The sequence below is a fragment of the Aulonocara stuartgranti genome (assembly GCF_965226115.1).
Source record: "Aulonocara stuartgranti genome assembly, chromosome: 1".
Lineage (NCBI taxonomy): Eukaryota > Metazoa > Chordata > Actinopteri > Cichliformes > Cichlidae > Aulonocara > Aulonocara stuartgranti.
Genome location: NC_138939.1, coordinates 41,477,131 through 41,497,069, shown reverse-complemented (window position 1 = coordinate 41,497,069; position 19,939 = coordinate 41,477,131). Strand labels below are relative to the sequence as shown.

The following is a 19,939-nucleotide window of genomic DNA, read 5'->3' as shown; positions in this document are numbered from 1 at the left end:
TATAGAGCAAGATTTTGTATTTTGGTCTAGACAACCCAAAATATGACGTCCACATATATGGACGCCAGGTCCTAGGAGGTCGATTAGAAGTTCCCAAGACGAAGGTAGTCGAGAAGGTCCCAAAAGTCTTAGATCCTGAGGGACTTCCAGACAGACAGTTTTATACTTGGCACCAGCAGATTACAGGCACATCATCAGATATCTCTGTTCAGAAGAGTGCAGCAGCAGGAACATTTAAGATTCTGAACAAACTGACTGTCATTCAACAACCAGAGGAGTCAGTGCCCCCCCAACTGCCTCTCAACTGCATGTGCCAATGGCTCTGCACATATAAGTGCCACACTATGTTAAAAATGAAACATCTGTACACTTGTACCACTTCACATAACATACTTCCCAAAAACCTTTTACAGGAAAGACATTTTTTCCTTTTATTTGGGTCAATCAGGAGCTAAAGTACTTTCATTTTTCAGAGTCCACCCAGACCGCTCTACACATGTCTCAGTGTATATACTTCAGAAACACCACCACCACTTGTCCTCACCCCCAATTATCTTTACACATGCACTCAGAGGTCACCTTCAGAATAATTACATCAATACAATACCAGATGAAAAGAGATCCCACATGATCATTAACGTGGCAAATCTTAGACATTACCAAATGCATAAAAAACAAAAAAGAAAACATGAAGGGAAAAAATCACATAATCATTATGCCAGCTTTAGTTTTTGTAAATGTGGAAGTAGAAAGGCAGTTCATATTTTAAAAACATGTCACTGTCTTACAGCTCTGCCCTTTAATATTTTTGTCATTTCATTTAAACAATCTTTCTGCAGTTAACTAAAACTGTTCAGTTCCTAAGTTGGCAAGCTGTTAAGGAAAAAAAACTAATTCAGGGCAAACGAATGCATACAAAAAGCTGACTGTCCAATTCCCAAATCAGGCAATATTGGATTTTTGTTTTATTATCACAACTATGTTCATTTCAGCGCTCCTGAAGCTTTAGAAAAATCTCTTCTGGTCGACTGCGTATGTCTTTCCTGCTGGAAGCTTTCGGAAAAATAAACTGTTGCCTCTGCTCATGTTGCCCTGTAATGAAAAGAGGTAGGAAGTGTTAGTTTACACATAGTTTAATTATTTACATAGCACATTTAATTACAACAGGAGCGTTGACCAAAGTGCTGTACAAGAATAAAACATACATAATGCATGACCGAAAGACAGAACTAGAAAAGAACATTTCTGAAGAAATTCTGGGTGATGCTGCTGGGTCAGTTGTCATCAAACAATCCATAGTTTTCAGTCACGTGACTGACTCACTACCCTGGCATCGTGATTGCAAATCAGTCGGTAGTACTTCAGAACAAAGGTGCTGTTTTTCTCACCTTTCTTGGAAAGTAGTTGTAGAAGTTAAATGTGCATTAAAAAGTTGACTAATGACAAAAGAAAATTTGGCCACAAACAAATCTGAAAGCCTTTATTCTTGAAATTACTTGAAGAGTGAAATTATGTGTTTTAAATGTCTAAATTCAAGAATCTCAAATAGAAACAGAACATTTGCAAAATATCTGTTGTGTGTCTGTGACAGAGAAGGGAACTGGCATCAAATGAGCAGAAAAAAATATTTTTAATCCTTTTATTTAAAGACTACATGTTAGTGGTAAATGGCCTGTATTTGTATAAGGCTTTACTAGTCCCGAAGGACCCCAAAGCGCTTTACACATCCAGTCATCCACCCATTCACACACACATTCACACACTGGTGATGGCAGCTACATTGTAGCCACAGCCACCCTGGGGCGCACTGACAGAGGCGAGGCTGCCGGACACTGGCGCCACCGGGCTCTCTGACCACCACCAGTAGGCAACGGGTGAAGTGTCTTGCCCAAGGACACAACGACCGAGACTGTCCAAGCCGGGGCTCGAACCGGCAACCTTCCGATTACAAGGCGAACGCCCAACTCTTGAGCCACAATGGCCTAGTGGGGAGATAAAGTGTTAGGACTCCAATTTAAAATAGTGGATGCATATAGGAGAGGGACAGGGAGGAGTCTGTGCTTTGATAGCATTTGTGAGAGAACCATAAATCCCAGCTCAAGAGGAATTACACTGGATGAAAGAGGGCAACAACAGCTACATTTTAAAGTATATATTATACATGTAGACAAAAGGTTTGGGTGGGAAAAAAAGACATATTTTCCAAACTGTTTTTAGAGCAGGTCACATGATCGTGCAGTGGTGGGAAAATTCCATGAAAAATCTAATTTTTCATCAAACTTAAACTGCTCTTGTGGAAAAAAAAAAACATAAAACATATCAAAATATGGCTTTAGTCAATAAAAGTGCAAATTCTTGTGGCCCGTATAATGTTTGAATGACGTCCATGCAGATCCGCACAGAAAGGCCCCGGTGAGATGCTGCAGCCGAACTCAGGACCTTGTTGCTGTGCGGCAACAGTGGTAACTACTAGAGATGGACCAATACCACTTTTTTATGTCCGATACCGATATCATAAATTTGGATATCTGCCGATACCGATATGAATCCGATATAGTGTTTTTTAATCAACAAAACTGTTTTTTAAATATCTTGCTGCATTTTGTATAAGTTCATACTCAAGTTTAAAACAACAACAACACTAAAGCTATTCTGTTATACCTGTATGCAAAAAAAATGTTTCATAGTTCAGCAATACTGATCAATCTAATAAACTTAAACCTACACCATCCTCCCTATTCTGGTATTTTAAAGAGTACTTAGCGTAAATATTAAGCAACCTAACTAATAGGGTTCCAACTCCCAGCAACAACAAAAATAAAAAAATAAAAAATAGGGAACCACCCCTCACGCTCCACCTCATGATGCTTAATCGACGTAATCAACCTTAATTTGATGCAGTGTGAAAAAAATGCACAGAAATCAATTATTTTTCAAGAAATATTAAATAGATTCAACATCTTTCTTCAACAAAATTGCAGACTGCACAGATGGTACCTTCCCAAAGTAAAAAGTACTATAGCTTACTAGGGTATATATATTAGACTTAATAGTCACTATATACAGTAATTGACTTCTATTCATTTTACATCAAATTAAAACTTTGGGTGTCAGATAATTATTTATTAAAAGCGAGACATTTTAAATGAGAATAAGAAAGAAAAGTATGTCTTTGTGCCCCCTTTTCCCTGTTAATGCCCTATCGGCCCCCCTGGCTAAACTTTGCTAGCTCCGCCCCTGCACAGTTACCAGCCGTCAGCTACGTAGAAAAAGATCCTCGAGTAGAAAGTAATATTAAATAAATTCTAACAACAGCTGATCAAGCTTAAACGTGCTGCTGTTGTTCAGCCGCTGGTTTCCTCTTTCTGGTGCAAAGTGGGCCAAAAACAAACAACAGAGACGGACTCACGACAGAAAAGCCGATCAGCTGATCACAGATCAGTTTCATGATTGAAGTAGCAGCAAGAAGAGGCAGTCGCTCCATATATCGCTTGTTAAGCTTAACCCAGGAATGCTTTACAAACATTCAGAGATGGACTTACACACTTGCTTTACTTCTCTCGGGGATAACTTTATCGGAGATGAAATGCCAGGTTGCTAGCGAAGCTCCACATGCTATCCAGACCACCGACAGGTCCCGCATGCCACAGCCGCTCTATCACGTGATGCATACTGCTCCCACGTGCTAACGTTCTGAGGTGAGTTACGGCGTGTTGCAAGTTTTGTGAGGTGCTTTCGTGATATTTAATGGATCGGATTACATTTTTTATTTTTCTCCGATATCCGATCCAGTAATTTAGGTCAGTATCGGACCGATACCGATACGTAATATCGGATCGGTCCATCTCTAGTGTATACTGCACCATGGTCCATTCCAGTAAGTGCATTGTTGAATAGGCACACTTCATAACATCAAGAGGATAATAAAAAGTGTGCTATTGAATTCAACTGAACTCAGATATTTATACATATATAAATATGCTCTGGCAGAACCAGGCTCAGGGAGTGGCAGCCATCTGTTGGTTGGGGGTGAGGGGAAGAAGACAGGACAAAAGACACGTTTCGGAAGAGACAGAAATTAGTAATAATTAAATGCAGGTGGTGTATAAACACATAAGTAAAAAAAAGTGTAAAGAAGAAGGAAGAAAGAAAAAGAAAACATCAATTTCACAGTGAATTACAGGAAGAGTTTTCACTACTGTGAACGATTCATGTGGCAACGGCAAAGCGGCACAATGTGGAGAGACGTTTCTGAACGTGTCACACAAGCTGCCATGCTAACTACCCGATGGGCAGAAACAGCCCGCGAGTTAAAGGCAGGTTTGAGCAAACAGCAGTCTTTTTTCATGAGAACTGTGAAAAACTCCCAAAAAGCCTCATTTAGAGCTACACATTTCTTAATTAAGAAAAAGAAGGCATTTTTAGACGAGAAGGTTTTCAAAGAAGCAATCATGATAATTGCAAAGACTGTGCTTAAAGAGGAGAAATATGGAACTGATGTAATCTCCATTCTCTCCAATGTCCAACTGGGGGCAACTACAATAGTTAGAAGAGTGTCGGCTATGTCCGGGAACTTGGCTGATCAGCTGGACTGGGATCAGGCAAAGTGCAGGTGGTTTAGCATCCAGTGTAACAGTCTGTGGACAGCAGCAGCACAGCTGATGGTCTTCATCTGGATGGTATTTGACGATTTCTCCACAAAAGAAGAACTTCTGACACTACTGTCACCAAAGACAACTATGAGGTCTATGAGGAGTTGACATCTATAACGCTGTGAAGAAAAAGGTACCGGTGGAAAAGCTGGTATCAGTGACCACCGACAGGGCCCCTGCTATGATCAGCCAACATACAGGATTCATCCCTCACTGAAAAGGTGACACGGAGTTCCTAAACTTTATGCTGGGGTACACCGAGTGGACACTTGACCTTTCATTTTAAAGGACATTACTGGGAAACTGAAAGCAAAGGTAAGACTGTTGCTGACATAAGTGCTTTAAATGCATTTAAAGCCCGGAGGGACATTTTTCTCTGTGCATTTACAGAGAAAAAAGGTGCTCCACTTCCTCTCTGTGCTGAAAAGATAATGCTTCTGCATCTGAGACTTTTGACAAAGTTGCAGAAAAGTACTCTTAAGTCATAAACAGGCTTGGACAAGACTTTGAGAACAGGTTTTGGGACCTTGATCAGTTTAAGCCAAGTGTGATGTTCATTTCCAAACTTTTCTTGAACGTGGAAACAACGTGCATTGCTCAGTGCGATGCTCAGCTTGGATGCTGGACGGGTGGAAATTGTAACACTGCAAAATGACCTTCACCTCAAAGCCCATCAGGATGAACCAAACTTTCGGTGCCTCGTTGACACAGAAAGTACAGTGGTGTATGCACAGCAGCTGAGAAGGTTGCCAGCCTGTTTGGTTCAACCCATCTTTGTGAATCGTTACTACTGAGCAAATGTTTGAAAGGAGCTGGATTAGTTATATACTTGCCTCTCTGCTAAGATGCATCCAGCAGTCCACCCAGGTGGGATATACTGACGCATAGGGATCTCTGCCTCCAGCAAGCCTAATGAGAAAGTTATAATATGAGTCTGCTTGAATTTAGCAAGTTTGACAGCAGAACATGACGAGCTAACTTACCCACAGTTATTGACAGCCATTATGTTTGACACCAAAACAAAAGGATAGGTGAGCATGCTGGCAAAGAACTGCAAGAAAGAGCATGAACAGCATGAGACTGAGCCACAAACAGCTGCACTGACACTGTCTGTTACACTCACCCCTGTCATCGCCTGAGAGCAGTTCTTGATTTCTCCTGTGTGACTCATCTGTTCAGAAGAAGAGTCACTATTAGTCTGTGTTAGAGCCTCAATTTAAGACTGCTTGACAAAAACCCTCAAGATCTATGTCAGTGCGATACAAAAAAGTAGTTACCTAAACATACAATGAAAAAAATCTAACAAACAAAAGATGGCTGTTGCATTTTTGCATGCACAAACTTGAATTTCAGGTATTTAGGAAAAAGGTATTTAGATTACAGAAGCCCCTAACTGGAGGACATAGTATACCGAGTCATCAATGGCATATGTATTGATGAGGTGAGCCAGCAGGTTACAAATCCACAGAGAAAGGACATCACCCAGCAGGCGAGGAATCAAACCACTAGGAAAAAGGAAACACAAACAAATAAAGATACACACGCCTTAGATAAAAGAGAAAAAGTAGAGATACTATGATCAAACACTGAAGCCTAACACTGGCTGCAATGATGTTAGCTTAACTCATCTTTGGCCTGAAGAAAAACAAGAGATACTCAGATATGGTGCTGCAACAATTCACTGAGTATTTCGAATAATTCGACTACAAAAGGTTCTTTGCTTCGATGCGTCGTTAAGGGACCCCTCTGCAGCGCCACTGTTACCATGGAAACTCGAACACGAGCATTTCAGCCACATTTACAACTAAAAACAGACTCAATACAAACGTATTGATTAGCAGTGTGTGAATAATGCCCGACACACACTGATACCACAACAGCAGCAGTGATGATGACGACGCTGGCACAGTCTAACAAAGAGCTGGAGTCTGTTTTACACACTGCGAGGGGCAAAGAGCTCAGCTGAAGAGAACGGGTTTCACATATTCAAAAAAGCAGCGTTGTTTGTGTAATCAGAGTCCAGGGGCCCGTTCTTCGTACCTCGCTAAGTAAGTTAGCTGGATTAGATTGTTGACGATTTCGCGTGATCCTGGATCAGTCGGTTCCCCGAAGCTCATCCGGGACTTGCTGTCATAGCAACAGAGCCGTAAGCGTAAACCTGCTCGGGAGCAGGTTTACTTTATGTAAACAGGATTAGATCGCGGCCACGCAGGTATGTCCGCTTCATTTATACGAAAGCAACAGCGATATTTTTCCACTGTTTCACCATAAATAAATAACATCAATGTAACTGAAGATAATGCAGCACTTGATCCTTTTATTGATGTCACACAGATACATACAGGTCATTTCCTAAAAAAGGGAAATGTACTATTAACATTCTATTACGTGTATGTGATTATTACAGATGTAATTCATATTTCAGAGTAGTAATAGTAAATTACTTCGTGTAATCAAGATGAGAGACCACGGCTATAAAAGCGAAGGTGGATTTGGGAAGCCTGTCGCAGCCATGTCCTGTCCGTATACGCGAGCAGCCCATTGCGGAAGGTGCAAGATTGATAAGGAGAGTCCTCAGAATTCAGCGTATATTGCGGGACAGACAGGATCCTTTAGCTCAGCGCGACAGTGTGCTCATAGAGAGATATCGATTTTCCCGTGAGGGTATTATTTACTTAACCAACTTGTTGATGAGGGGGTGCAGGACCACCACCTGTCTTTTTTTCCTCTGCCCTTTTCTTGGTTGCTGTTATGAACAAACTAACAGAGTATTACAGGCCAGTATTACCTTGCCAAGAGACGCAAAGCAATCTAAGAGATAAATATTACCATTCTGTAGAATATTCCTGTATTCCACTTTTACTTGTTCCCATGTTCTTGTGGGTCCTGTTGTGGCTCTAATGTGAAAGGGGATATAATATAACATATTATAATATAATATAATGCCATATGATATTGGACAATATAGTGTCATATGATAGATCTACCCTACCGCCTACTGGTGTTGGCCAGAGGGGCCGATGGCGCGATATGGCAGCCTGGCTACAACCGTAGCTGCCTCCACCAGTGTGTGAATGTGGGAGTGAATGAATAGTGGTATCGTAAAGCGCTTTGGGTGCCTTGGAAAGCGCTATATAAATCCAATCCATTATTATTAATATTATTAAATTACCTACGAGTTTGATTTGTCAGCAACTTTCTGCCAGCCCTCTCTCCTTGCTTTTGCAGCCTTTGCAGTGTTCCCTTGCGTTTTAATTAAACTCTGAAACTCCTGAAATCCCTCACTCATGAGTTCTTGCTCTGCTGCCGGAAAATACCGAGCGCGCTCCTTGGACATTTTCGCCGACCAATCAGCGGGTTGCCGATCAATGTTTCTACTATCGATGCGTAGCCCCTTTTACGACACCCAGTGATGTCACATTCCTGCGTCCAGCTGTAGTAATCGTCAACAGCAGGTGTGTTCGGGGAACCGGATTAGCGAGCTCACGGTTAGCGCGATGATTTGATCTTGGATGTGTCATTTGATCTTGGATGTAGTAAGCGACGTACGAAGAACGGGCCCCTGATCAGCAAACTCTGACGTGATAAAAACAAAGAATATGTGTAGCTGCTTCATTCAGCGCCGTTTGTTTCACACAGCGAAAAATCGACTGTAGCCTCCAGAAGTTACACAAAAACACGCAGATGAACTGTTAGCTTAGTTTCAGTTGTACAACTTTCTGAATGTTGACACCAACCTTCCTATTTTAAATGAAAGCGAGTACAGGTGGCATTATGTAAAATTAAAGCGTCTTTCACAAGCCAGTAAACTCAGAGCCACTGACCTGAAGGTTGTTAGGTCGTACACCCAATTATCGTTAATATTAATTCATCATAAAATCTTGTTTTCAGCAGCACAATAACTTTACGCCAAAGCACAAGGCAAACTTCAGAATGCTAATGTTTGCTTCACCACATCAGCCTTTAAAGGAGCCACTGAAACCGATTACAGATGAAACAAAAACACTGCAGTTTCTAAAATGAAAACCAACGAGAAATTCACTGTGAAACCTGTGCTTGATCATTTACTATCGCTCGTTGATAAGACAAAAATATTTCTTAGCCAATTAATCGATAGAATAGTCGATAGATTCATGTAATACAAATCAATACTGAGCTGAATAGTCCTGTGAAACTTTATCCAGTGCTGCCTTTGACTCCTTCAGCTGCTACACAACCTCACACAGCACCGCTGCAAACAGGATGTCACACAACTCTCCCACTTACTGAACAGATGAAGTAGTTAATGTCCAGAACACTTTAGGAAGGATTTAAGCAGCCAGCAAGGATCAAATCTGAATAACAGGAAATATTTCATATTGTATCAAATATGGGATCCAGTATTTTCCAGGGGATCTGTTTTGATTCAATTGAATTTCAAGTTCTAGCACTGTGACAACTGATGATCTGCTAATAAGTAACTGCAACAATATCAAGAATGAATGAGCATTTCAGTGCATATGTTGGGAGCCCCGACTTCAGGAAATGAGGCTCAAGGTGCATCAATTGTTGGAAGATGCACTTACATACAAGTAATTTATGTATATTTATGAGAACAATATTTTTTCAGATTAAAAAAACAAAAAAAGGCTATAGAATAAACCACTATATAAATGTATGGTTAAAGTCTGAATGCCAATTGTCTGATCATAACGGCGATCTTTCATCTCAAGACGTTAATATGCAAACGGTTTTGTTTTTTTATTATGATCAATGAAGAAAGAGAGAATTGCCCGTGAACCAAGTTCTCCTGAGACTTGGTGCAAGATTCACTGCAGTCCCAAACACCAGCTAGAAGGCAAGCAAAGGTCTGATGGAGCACCTGATGGATCTTTGTTGTTTTTCATCCATGAACTCGCTCCGTACTCCTTCACGTGATTCTTGCGTAGGTGGTAGAAGAGTTTTCTGGTCCATGTCAGACGGACCAGAAAACCGTACTATGCAAATTATTTCATGGACCCTGTCCATGCTACAGAGGGAGCCCCTCGTCTAGGAATAAGGTCCTCAGTTTGTTTTGACTGGTCTGTTTGAGCTGCCTGCTTCTGCCTCAGTTTTACTGGCCATGGTTGTTCTCTGTGCCCGCATCCACACGGGGACTATAGCACCATTTATAATTACCTCAAAGAAAAAACAGGAATTTGTTTGATGCATATTCTAAAACTTGATGTTGGAGGATGATGTATATTTTCATTATTTCACATTTATTTTTATTGTGAAAAGGTTTATGTGGAAAATAAACACGCGGACGGCGGAACCACACCCTGGGTGTGTTGCTAACAGCAATGCTGTCGCAGTATTTTCAACATAAGAGAAAGAGAGAACTTTTAAGAAATAAATACAGCCATTACACTGACCATCAAAACCATGCAAAAAATATGGCTGTAAACAGTTTCGAGGTTGTCCAGGCAGGCAGCGACAGACACAGAGGCAACAGCTGAAGCTACAGGATACTGATTAACAAAGCTGTCAAGGACGACACAAGCTCTCAGCATGTCTGTGACAGACCGGACAGGATGTATCTGAAAGGAATAACTCAACATGTGGCCAAACCAGCTTCCCCAAACACTGACTCGTCTCTCTGACAGCAAATTTCTAAATCACACGGTTATTATTAATAATATTATTGTGCAACGTCAGATCTACTCAACACATTCCAACTACCAAACAATAATAAGAATTCAAAAATAGGGATTCACATCTGAAATATGTCATTTTCAGTCTGCACCTGCCCGGCATAAGAGTGCATACCTACTGGAAATCTCACCTTCTACAGCAATGTCGTCTATTTTTGTCTAATTTTATTTTATTCAGGACATGAAAACTGAACCTGTTTGGTTCTAGTTATTGAAAGTAAGCTTGGCGTGGTTTGCTCCTTCAACTCAACCAGGTTCACACGTCTACAAGTCCCTAAAGACTGTTGACATCTACACTACAGAACGTTGACAGTACTGTGGGCGAGTTATTACTGGATTTACTAAGAGGAGGGAAAATCAGTATTAACTGTCATCTAAGCAATCCATGCATGTGCCAGGTGCCTTAATGTGGAAAAAGCTCTTTTCACTGCATTTTCAGACAACCTAAAATACTCCAGACTAGAGCTTTAAAAAGCAACAAATGTGAAAGTCAATTTGTGTTATTGGGGAATTCTGTGTGTACAGACGTCCGAAAAGAACTGTGACTAAAACCTGAAAAACTAGAATATATATAACTTTTCAGTTTGTCATACATACACTACTGAAATGTGTAAAAGAAATGAAAATCATCATCTACAGGACAAAGAACAATGTACAGCATAATGTTATTCACATAGCACTTCCCCTGGCATCCCGAATCATGGCTGAGAGAGACAGAGGTGTATATGGAGATACAATCACAAACATTTTACTACCAAAAATAACAATTTATTGCCAGCAAGACAAGATTTAGATTTTTCTGTCATTGTTATAAAAAAAAGGAGATAATAATATTACTAAATTACTAATAAAACAGTTTCGGCAACTCCCTGTTTGACGACACACTGAAGGAAGCTTCTTTAGTTTCTACTTCTGCAACAATCTTTTTCTCTTATTGCCCAAGTCATCCACTTAATGTCCAACACAAGTGTCTGTTGTCCTAAAGACTAATAGTGTCACACTTACGCAAAGAAGCCCAGAATGCCTTCTTCTCTGTAGACTGTGATGATGGAATCAAACACCCCACTGAGAACACAATTTTGTAAACGCTTAATAAATCTCATGGCTCTTCTCATTTAGTGTCACAACTAAAATACTGAAATTACCTATATTTGGTTTCTCTTCCAATGAACTGCACCATACATCGCAAAGTGATCACTGAAAAACAAGTCAAGAGAAACATTTCAGACTTCCTAAAGGTATGCAGGCATTATACTGTGCTGAACCACGCTGTACCATGGAAGGGATGTGTGACGATGGTGGCACAGGAGCGGGCAACCATCTCCCTGGTTGTCTGTTGAAAACACACAACAAGTCACTAAAGTTCAAGTATTGATGAATTGTACTATTAATGCATCAACAGCACTATAACAATAGTACTGTAAGTGCAGCTTGTTATTATCATGACTAACAGTTTCCATGTAATATCATCTGTACTCAATTGCAACTTAACTGTATTATGTGAAACCTATATTTTCAGTTTAGTCTAAAGCCTTTGTTTTCAAATACAATACGATTTAGCTTCAAAGTACACTTGTAGTGATCCTTTGTTGTTGTGGCCGCAGCTAGAAAAGGAAAGCAGAAATCATTTTTTAAAGATATTTCCTGATGTAAATAATCGACACATCATTTGGTTTGAAACAAATATGGTAACAACCAATCAGCAGTGAGCTCAGGCTAATACTTGACCTTGATCACGCGACTTGCAACACGTGTTTTCACATTTGTACAATGTTGTGTCACCGAAGCATATTTGTTGGAATTGATTGTGATGCATTGGGTAATCTTCAGAACTTCATTCTGCTCAGTGGCGAGTATGAAAGCGTTAGCATGCTAACTCTGGTTAACATCAGACTAGCAGCATTTAGTGTGTGCAACTTCAAGTGTTTTACGTTGAAGTTGTGTCCATTCTGTGTATAATTAACATTGTTATTGCCTGAGTTGTATTTGAGCTGTAAATAAAATGCTGCATTTTTCAAAACAAGCCTCCACTGAAGGATGGAGATGCCACAGTTCCAGTTGTTGCTGAGGCAACACACGAGGTTGATGAGATTTTGTCAACATCTTTGAAACCGGAGCTTTGTTCCCACATCCATCACTACAGACATTTTCCACTGTGGTTAGGCTGACAAAGCACAGGCAGGGCCACAACGATCAGTCTGTATCAGACATTCATTAACACACTTGACTAAGACAAACTGTATGTGCAAGCCTTTATGTGCACACTGTAACTGCAGCTGTTTTTCACTATTGATAATTACACCTTGGGCTTCTGCTGCTCCCAGTTCTTCTGCTTTTAGCCAAATGAAGTATTCTTTACGCTTATTAATTAAATATAACCAGTCTTACATTATACTGTGTTGACTAACTGTGTGCTCAGTTTCTTAAAGTATTACTAAAATACTTACTTTATCTCTTTTTCCTTAATAACAGTATTTTGTTTGCCCTTATTAGGTAAAGTGCTTAGACCACACTTGACTGAAGTCAAGTGTGGCTGTGTAGTGTTGTGATTTAGCTTTGGGATTGCATAGGTCTTACCTCGTTAACAACCTGCTGTAGAGAGCTCTCTTTATCCTTCTGCTGCCCTCCCAGTATCTGGAAATCAGAGAAACCTCAGCGTCACCATCCTGAAAATTATTTTGACACTTTATACCCTTATTAAGAAATCGTGTACAGATGGCCTGAGGAGAGCGATGAGGAGCAACACACAATTCATTTGTTAAGTGGGGTCAGTGTGGGCCAAGGCCAGCATGTTAAAAGTAGCGCTGCATCTGGAGATTATTTTAGTAATAATGTGTTTAACCGATTACTCCAAAGATGAAAAAACAAAACACAGGTCTTTGAAAAATGAACCGTGCATCGGTTTCCATTACAAAATCTGCCAAAACAAACAAAACAAGCCCTGAACCCAGTCATTGAATTTATGTCATAATAAAATTAACGTTTTTGAAGAAAACACTTTCCTAAGTGCAAAAATTGAAAAAAAATCTCAAGTACAGTAATCGTAAAATAAGGTGTGCATGTAAGTTAAACAGAGGTAATAAATAATATTCCCTTTACTCCCTTTAATAGACCCTTTACTGTGTTACTAGGGCGGGGGTCTCTTAAACTCGTAGCATGCAAAAGAGTTGTAACAGCATTGCATCTCCTGATCGAGGTTTGGTGTTTGTTCATGCGTATGTGCTTCGTGTCTTTGCCTGTTTAAGTGCAAATCAGTCAGTTATGCACCTGCGAGCCTTTAAAGGAGTGCAGGGTGGCTGCAATAATGAAAAGCAAGCCTATTCTGAAGCTTGCCTTGGCTTTGATGCAACAGTCTGTGCTTCCTAAAGTGCAGTTTTATTCTTATTAATAATAATAATTAAGGTTCCAGCCTAACAGGTTAGAGTTTTACTGGCCCAGGTACATTTTTATATTGGTATGCTGAAAATACCAATGTTTATATTTTTGAATATTAACACAATTTTATTAATATCATATAATGTTATTTCACTTTGTATCTGAAAAATGTTACACAAGCCTTACAAATAAATACAGTGCACCCCACACCCCCCTTTAGATTCACCTCTGCTTCTCGTAGGCGTCACTGGCTGGCAGTTACGTTCTTTCTTTAGCGAGTAACGACTCGTCGCAGTGTGTATGTGTGTGTGGGCAGCTTCACTGTCACTTCTGCTGGTGTTATCAGTCTGTTTAAAAGCTGGGGTCTGCATGGGCTTAATGTTGTTGTGCTTTATATTCCTGAATACGATTCTATGGCAGGTCTATTTGTCGTCAGAGATGTGGGTGAACTGCTCACGTTTACATGGTGATGAATACGAGCGGGTCACAAACAAAGTATCAAGACAAAGAATTTTCAACAAGGATATTTTTGAAATAATCGAGTTACTTGAGTTATTCAGTTCATTGCAGCATTTGTTGAAGGCAGCACACATCAACGCAGCGACTCTGCTCTGCCTCAAACGTTTTATTGTAAATTTGGTTTGCTTGTTTTTCTGACAGAATTTTATTTTGAACATGCAAATTTAACTGAAATAACAAAGAGAAAAGAACTTAAAAACATCAAGTTTTCATATATATTTCTGTCTGCAGAACGTGTGTGTTTGAAAAGGAGTAGGATGAAGTTTATACTTTTCCTGTTCCTACCCCCTTTTTCAAATGTAATTATTTACACATCAATACTCTGAATTCAACCTTGACTTGACCTCAGCAGCGATGGCGTGCTGTGAGACACCCTGCTTATGCAGTTCAGCAACCTGATCTCGTTCAAAAGAGGAAAACATTTTTGCCATCAGAACATTATAACAGTGTGACTGCCTGACAGCGATCCATATGATCCATGTATTCTAATTTTTGCCTCATAACTTTTGCACTGTCCACTTCCTGCTGTGACAAAACAAATTTCCCACGTGTGGGACTAATAAAGGTTATCTTATCTTATCTTATTTTTGCTTAGATTTGGCCTTTTAAAGGCATGTGGACCTAAACCTTTGATCAGCTGTAAAACAGCTTGTTTCAGTTTCAGTGCTGTTGTCAATAAATTGCATGCTCAAAATGTTGTTTTGTCTTACTCCCATTTCCTCTTGTTGCATGTTGAAGCTCTACTTGAAACCTTTTTAAGACCCAACCATGAAAAATATTGTAGGCGCCATCAAGTGGTCAGACTTTTGATTGGGAAAGCATAAAAAAAACAAGAAACATTTAGTGATTTATGGATTTTTCTTGCTATATAATTCCATATATCTTGCTTCATAGATTTGATGTCTTCAGTATGTATCTACAACGTAGAGAGTAGTGAAAATAAAGAGAAACCATTAAATGAGGAGGTGTGTCCAAACCTTTCACTGGTACTGTATATGCATGCCTATGTGCCTGTTCAGAGGTTCTTGGAAAGGACATGTGAGGACTTATCTACATAGTTCAGCTGCTGTATTCCAACCTAACCCCAGCTGTGCATCATTGGGGACATAAATGAACTAGATATGCACATCCCATAGACTCCTAGTATATGGGATGTGCATATCCATAGTGCATTTCTGCTTCTTCAAAATACCAACTGGATTAATTTGTTTCCTTCTGGCCCCCACTGATCAATCCCATCACTTAGTGGAGGGGGTCGGCTGTAGTCTCGTCTCCCATGCTGCCTTGTAGGACATAGAAGCCTACACACCCACTGCCCTGTTTTACATCCACAACTGCACAGAACAACGATGGACAAAGGAGGCAGATGTTATCAGAAGAGACTATGGATGACCAGGGATGTCCGTTTATGAGAGACCGTAACACTGCCCTTATGTTTAGAAGAGAAGGAATTACATTAAATATAGACAGATAGATAATTATACATTATGTATTCTCTTCCTACATAAGTGCTTTCTAACATTCAAACTCCTTTGGATGCATCAGAGAGCAACTTGAGGTTAGTATCTTGCCCACTGACATTTGGCATGCAGACTGGAGCACACAGGGATCGAACCACCAACCTTCAAATTAGTAGGTGACCTGCTCTACCACCTGAGCTACCTGAGCTACAGCCACCCCTGTGCCAAATCCAACCTAAAGAAAGATATCAAGAAAGATATCAGAGGCAAAAGCAGAATATCAGAGGAAGACTGAGGGACATTTCAGAGAGAAAGTCCCAACAGCATCAAGATCTAAAAGTGAGCAGTGATATGCCAACTCTGGGCGTTCTGGCTATCAGTGGTTAGGTGCTATTTCAGGGTGGTTATGTTGCATCCTTGGACAGTCAAACACTGCCATGAGCTGGCACTGAGTCAATCACTTCTCATAGAACTGCAGGCACCTGGTCTACGATGGCATTCAGGTTGTACATACAACATCAAGGCTTTTGATCTTTTATTGCATAACTGTCATGTTAACATGTGAATGTGACTTTCTGCATTCACATTTGTTCCATGTCACGTTCAACTTACGTTAACCATACTTAATAGTCACAAATATTTGTATGTATATGACAAACTTTTGATCAAGTGACTACTAATATGGAATTAAGACTGAAAAAGATGCGGAAGCCTGGCAGAAACGACCAGTTAAATGTAATGCTTCCAGCTTCCAGTCTGCTCTTTACCTGCCCTTCGTACAGACAGCAAACCTTTAAAATATAAAAGTTTAAACAAACTGGTTAAATGATACATGTTGCTGAAGGCTGATGGCAGCTGTCCTATTTTTACATGGAAACGATACTTTCAGTAAACAGAGGTGAACCATGGGGTGTAGCACGGTATATTAACGTCCCGGGGCTAGCGATATCTCCGGTGGGGGACCAAAATCTATCTCAGCCCCGCCCGTCATGCTATATGACAGCCGGACGGGCGATTTTGCGAGCCCGGTTGAATAGTGCATTCATTAAATTACATTCATATTTAAAAAATAAAAATAAAAGCTTTTTTCACAAGCCAATAAAAATGTGTATCGGCCAGTAAACTCTGAACCACCGACCTGCTGATTGTTAGGTTGGACACTTAGTTATTATTAATATTAATGAATGTCTGCAGCATCATAAGGCCTGTTTTCAGCAATATAAAAACTTCTTATTAATGTCAGTTAGCCTTCAGAATGACAGTTATGGGAAATATTTTACGCGTTAGTTTACATTGCGTATATATCTTATTTTATTTGACTTTCACTGTACTTTATTATTATTTATATCGATTATTTATATATTTTTGCATTTGTGAAAACGCATTATTTAAAAAAACAACAACAACAAAACCATATGACATGTAAATACAATCAAAGGGTTTAGTTTTTGTTTAGTGGTGTCTTTTTGACAGATTGCTCATTAATACGGCAAAAGGATTTCTTATCTGATTACTCGATTAATCAATGGAATAATCAATCGATTATTAAATTTACTATATTTTACAAATTTTTCTACCACATTTATTTTCAAAAATAACCTGAAAACAGTATTAGATGCTCTGCTATAAGTGATGCAGGCAATACAGTGCACATTGTCTGTTAAAGTTCTCAGAAGTGAAAGAACAACAGATTTTAACATAGAAATGCAGGAAGTGCTGCTGCACAGGAAAAGGATGAAGGGGCCAAACTGCTGCATTTTACGGGGAGTCAGTGAACTTATCATACTGTGACTACAAACAAGATCAGAAACAAAAACTTACCTGTGGGGTGCCTTGTTCTTGACATTTCTGGAAGAGGATAGAGGTTATCAAGCTGCCAGAATGAACAGTTTCAGTTACACTTACAACACAGATGGCAAGAAACTGAGTCCCAGCACATAGCTCATTTATGAAGGCCATTAGTATGCATCACAAATGATTGAAATAAATGACCACCTAAAAACATTCAAAGAAAAGACTGGACAGAAACTGGCTGTTTGATCACATCTTTCTGTGGCAAACCCATCTATTCAGCTTACCTGTACAACTTTGCTGTGTACGAGTGTGCCAATGGTGCCTGCACAAAGCCTCGGACCAAGTCCTTTGAAAAGACCAGCTCTTCCATCAATCTTAATGATGTGTTTTGCTGAAACATTTAGTCCAGAGCAGGACACAGTGTAAATAGTGGTAAAACTACAAAGGTAAATATCCACATACAATCGTTCAAAGCACAGTAATACTATTACCAACTCCATTTATAAAAATATCAAGAATCAAACTTGCCATAAGCAAACAGTCCAGGTAGCTGGTAGACTTGTCTTCCAAATAAATTCCTACCCAGGGTGGGACGGAGTGGCTCATGTCCTACCTGATAACACACACAACACCAAAAACAATGAGAGGGTACCATAGGAGGGGGCAAGCATTGACTTTATGTATCCTAGAGAAATACAGCAAAACACCAAAAACACCTGGAAACACTAAAAGCAAGTCGAGTTGCCCGAGGTTCACAGAATTTACAGAAAAATGTTAAATTTTTGTGATTTATATCGTTGTCAGAACGGTAAATATCTTAGACCGTGATATGAGATTATGGTCATAGCGCACAGCCCTGAGCTTGATATCTGCTCTGGTGCCTTTTACCAATACATACAGACTTGGATTATTTGCACAGAGCCAGGAAGGACTGTGTCCAGTACTGAATGGTGCTGTGGAGAGACAGACCATGGAGACAGACAGAACACATCACATGCTTTATAGCAAGAAGACAGACAGACAAATCTTTATTTTTTTACTGATGATGTTGACTTTTGATTCACTTATTTGGTTATTTTTCTTTTACAAAACTATGTTTCCTGAGATCACATAAGTTTGACAGGGCACCAGTGTGTGCGCTGTGCTGCATTCATATATTTAGCACACAGTTGATGATTAGCCGACTGCCACAAATATGGACACGGTATACACAAGGCAGACAACTGTTAGCATCTAGTAAAACTGTCGCTCCGTATGACTCATTCTGTCATTAAGATCAACATGCAGCTATTTCTGGTTTTAAGCAAACGTCCCCGGAGCTCTGCTGGTGCTCGTTATTTTCATGTTTTTCAGGAGGCATCGAGCTAGCAGTATTCGTAACTGAGAAGCAAACAGCATACATTTCTCCCGATGACAAACTTGTGAATATACACGGTGTGTTGAAGACATCAGTGTAAAACACTACGTTGGAGCTAATCAGCTGGCAGCTAACTGGCGGTGATCTCTAGCAGTTCAACAACTTAACGCCGCTGGCTTTCTTGGAAAATAAGCCATGTATGAACTGTGTACAGATTGTTTTTATTCAGTCTGCGCACAGAATAGAAATGAAGCAGGGTAACATTGCAGTTAATTATTAACTTTCGATTAACACACGGATTCCGCCTATTGCACAGCAACGAGGAAGCAGAAGGTCACAGGGACAACAGACGGGACAACCATGTGACTGATCCTATTACTGGGACAGTTCCTGCTATATTCTCAAATAAATAGTTATCAAGACTTATTAATGTCTCTGTGTGTGCTACAAACCTACTAATCTACTGGTAAACGAGGCAATACACTGTGAAAATGAATGACAATTTCCTCTTCTAGTAAGATACTAGCGAGAGTTACAGTATTTACAACGATAAGTACAGAGTGTCTGAATCAGGCCCGGGAAGGAAACGTAACAGAATCTGTCCAAACTCTCCCGTCTTACCTGGATCAGGACTTTAATGTACATCAAAGGATGGGAGAGCACAGTAAGCCCTGATCCCAATAACACTTGACCACAAACATCCGCCATTTTTGGAGAGTGGATAGAGACCGGAAGTTCTCCTATTTCGTTTTGCTTCTGAGAGCAGATAACGTCCGTGGAAAAAAAACACTGCCATCTAATGTTTATAAGAGATATGACAACGATGTCCTTCGTTCTGAGACCATGTGCAAGTCTGAGGCAGCCCAGTGTTGCAGGCCAGGTCCGTTGCGTCTGCTATGAAAGGTTAGTGAGAGTTAATACTTGTACAGCTGCAGTTATAATGGATTGGATTTATATAGCGCTTTTCTAGGCACCCAAAGCGCTTTACAATACCACTATTCATTCACTCTCACATTCACTGGTGGAGGCAGCTACAGTTGTAGCCACAGCTGCCCTGGGGCAGACTGACAGAAGCGAGGCTGTCATATCGCGCCATCGGCCCCTCTGGCC

General features: G+C 40.1%; 1 protein-coding gene across 1 annotated transcript; it reads right to left on the bottom strand.

The window, feature by feature from the left end:
• Positions 1–405: 405 nt before the first annotated feature.
• Positions 406–19,568, bottom strand: mtch2 (mitochondrial carrier homolog 2). The gene is made up of 13 exons (XM_082531216.1): positions 19,451–19,568; positions 18,001–18,085; positions 17,757–17,863; positions 17,500–17,526; positions 12,902–12,958; positions 11,600–11,657; positions 11,470–11,521; positions 11,330–11,389; positions 6,064–6,157; positions 5,776–5,823; positions 5,636–5,703; positions 5,486–5,561; positions 406–1,092 (listed from the first exon to the last, which is right to left on the bottom strand). Exons 1-13 carry the CDS (start codon positions 19,535–19,537, stop codon positions 1,006–1,008), a joined length of 906 nt encoding a protein of 301 aa, XP_082387342.1. The 5' UTR covers positions 19,538–19,568; the 3' UTR covers positions 406–1,005.
• Positions 19,569–19,939: the final 371 nt, after the last annotated feature.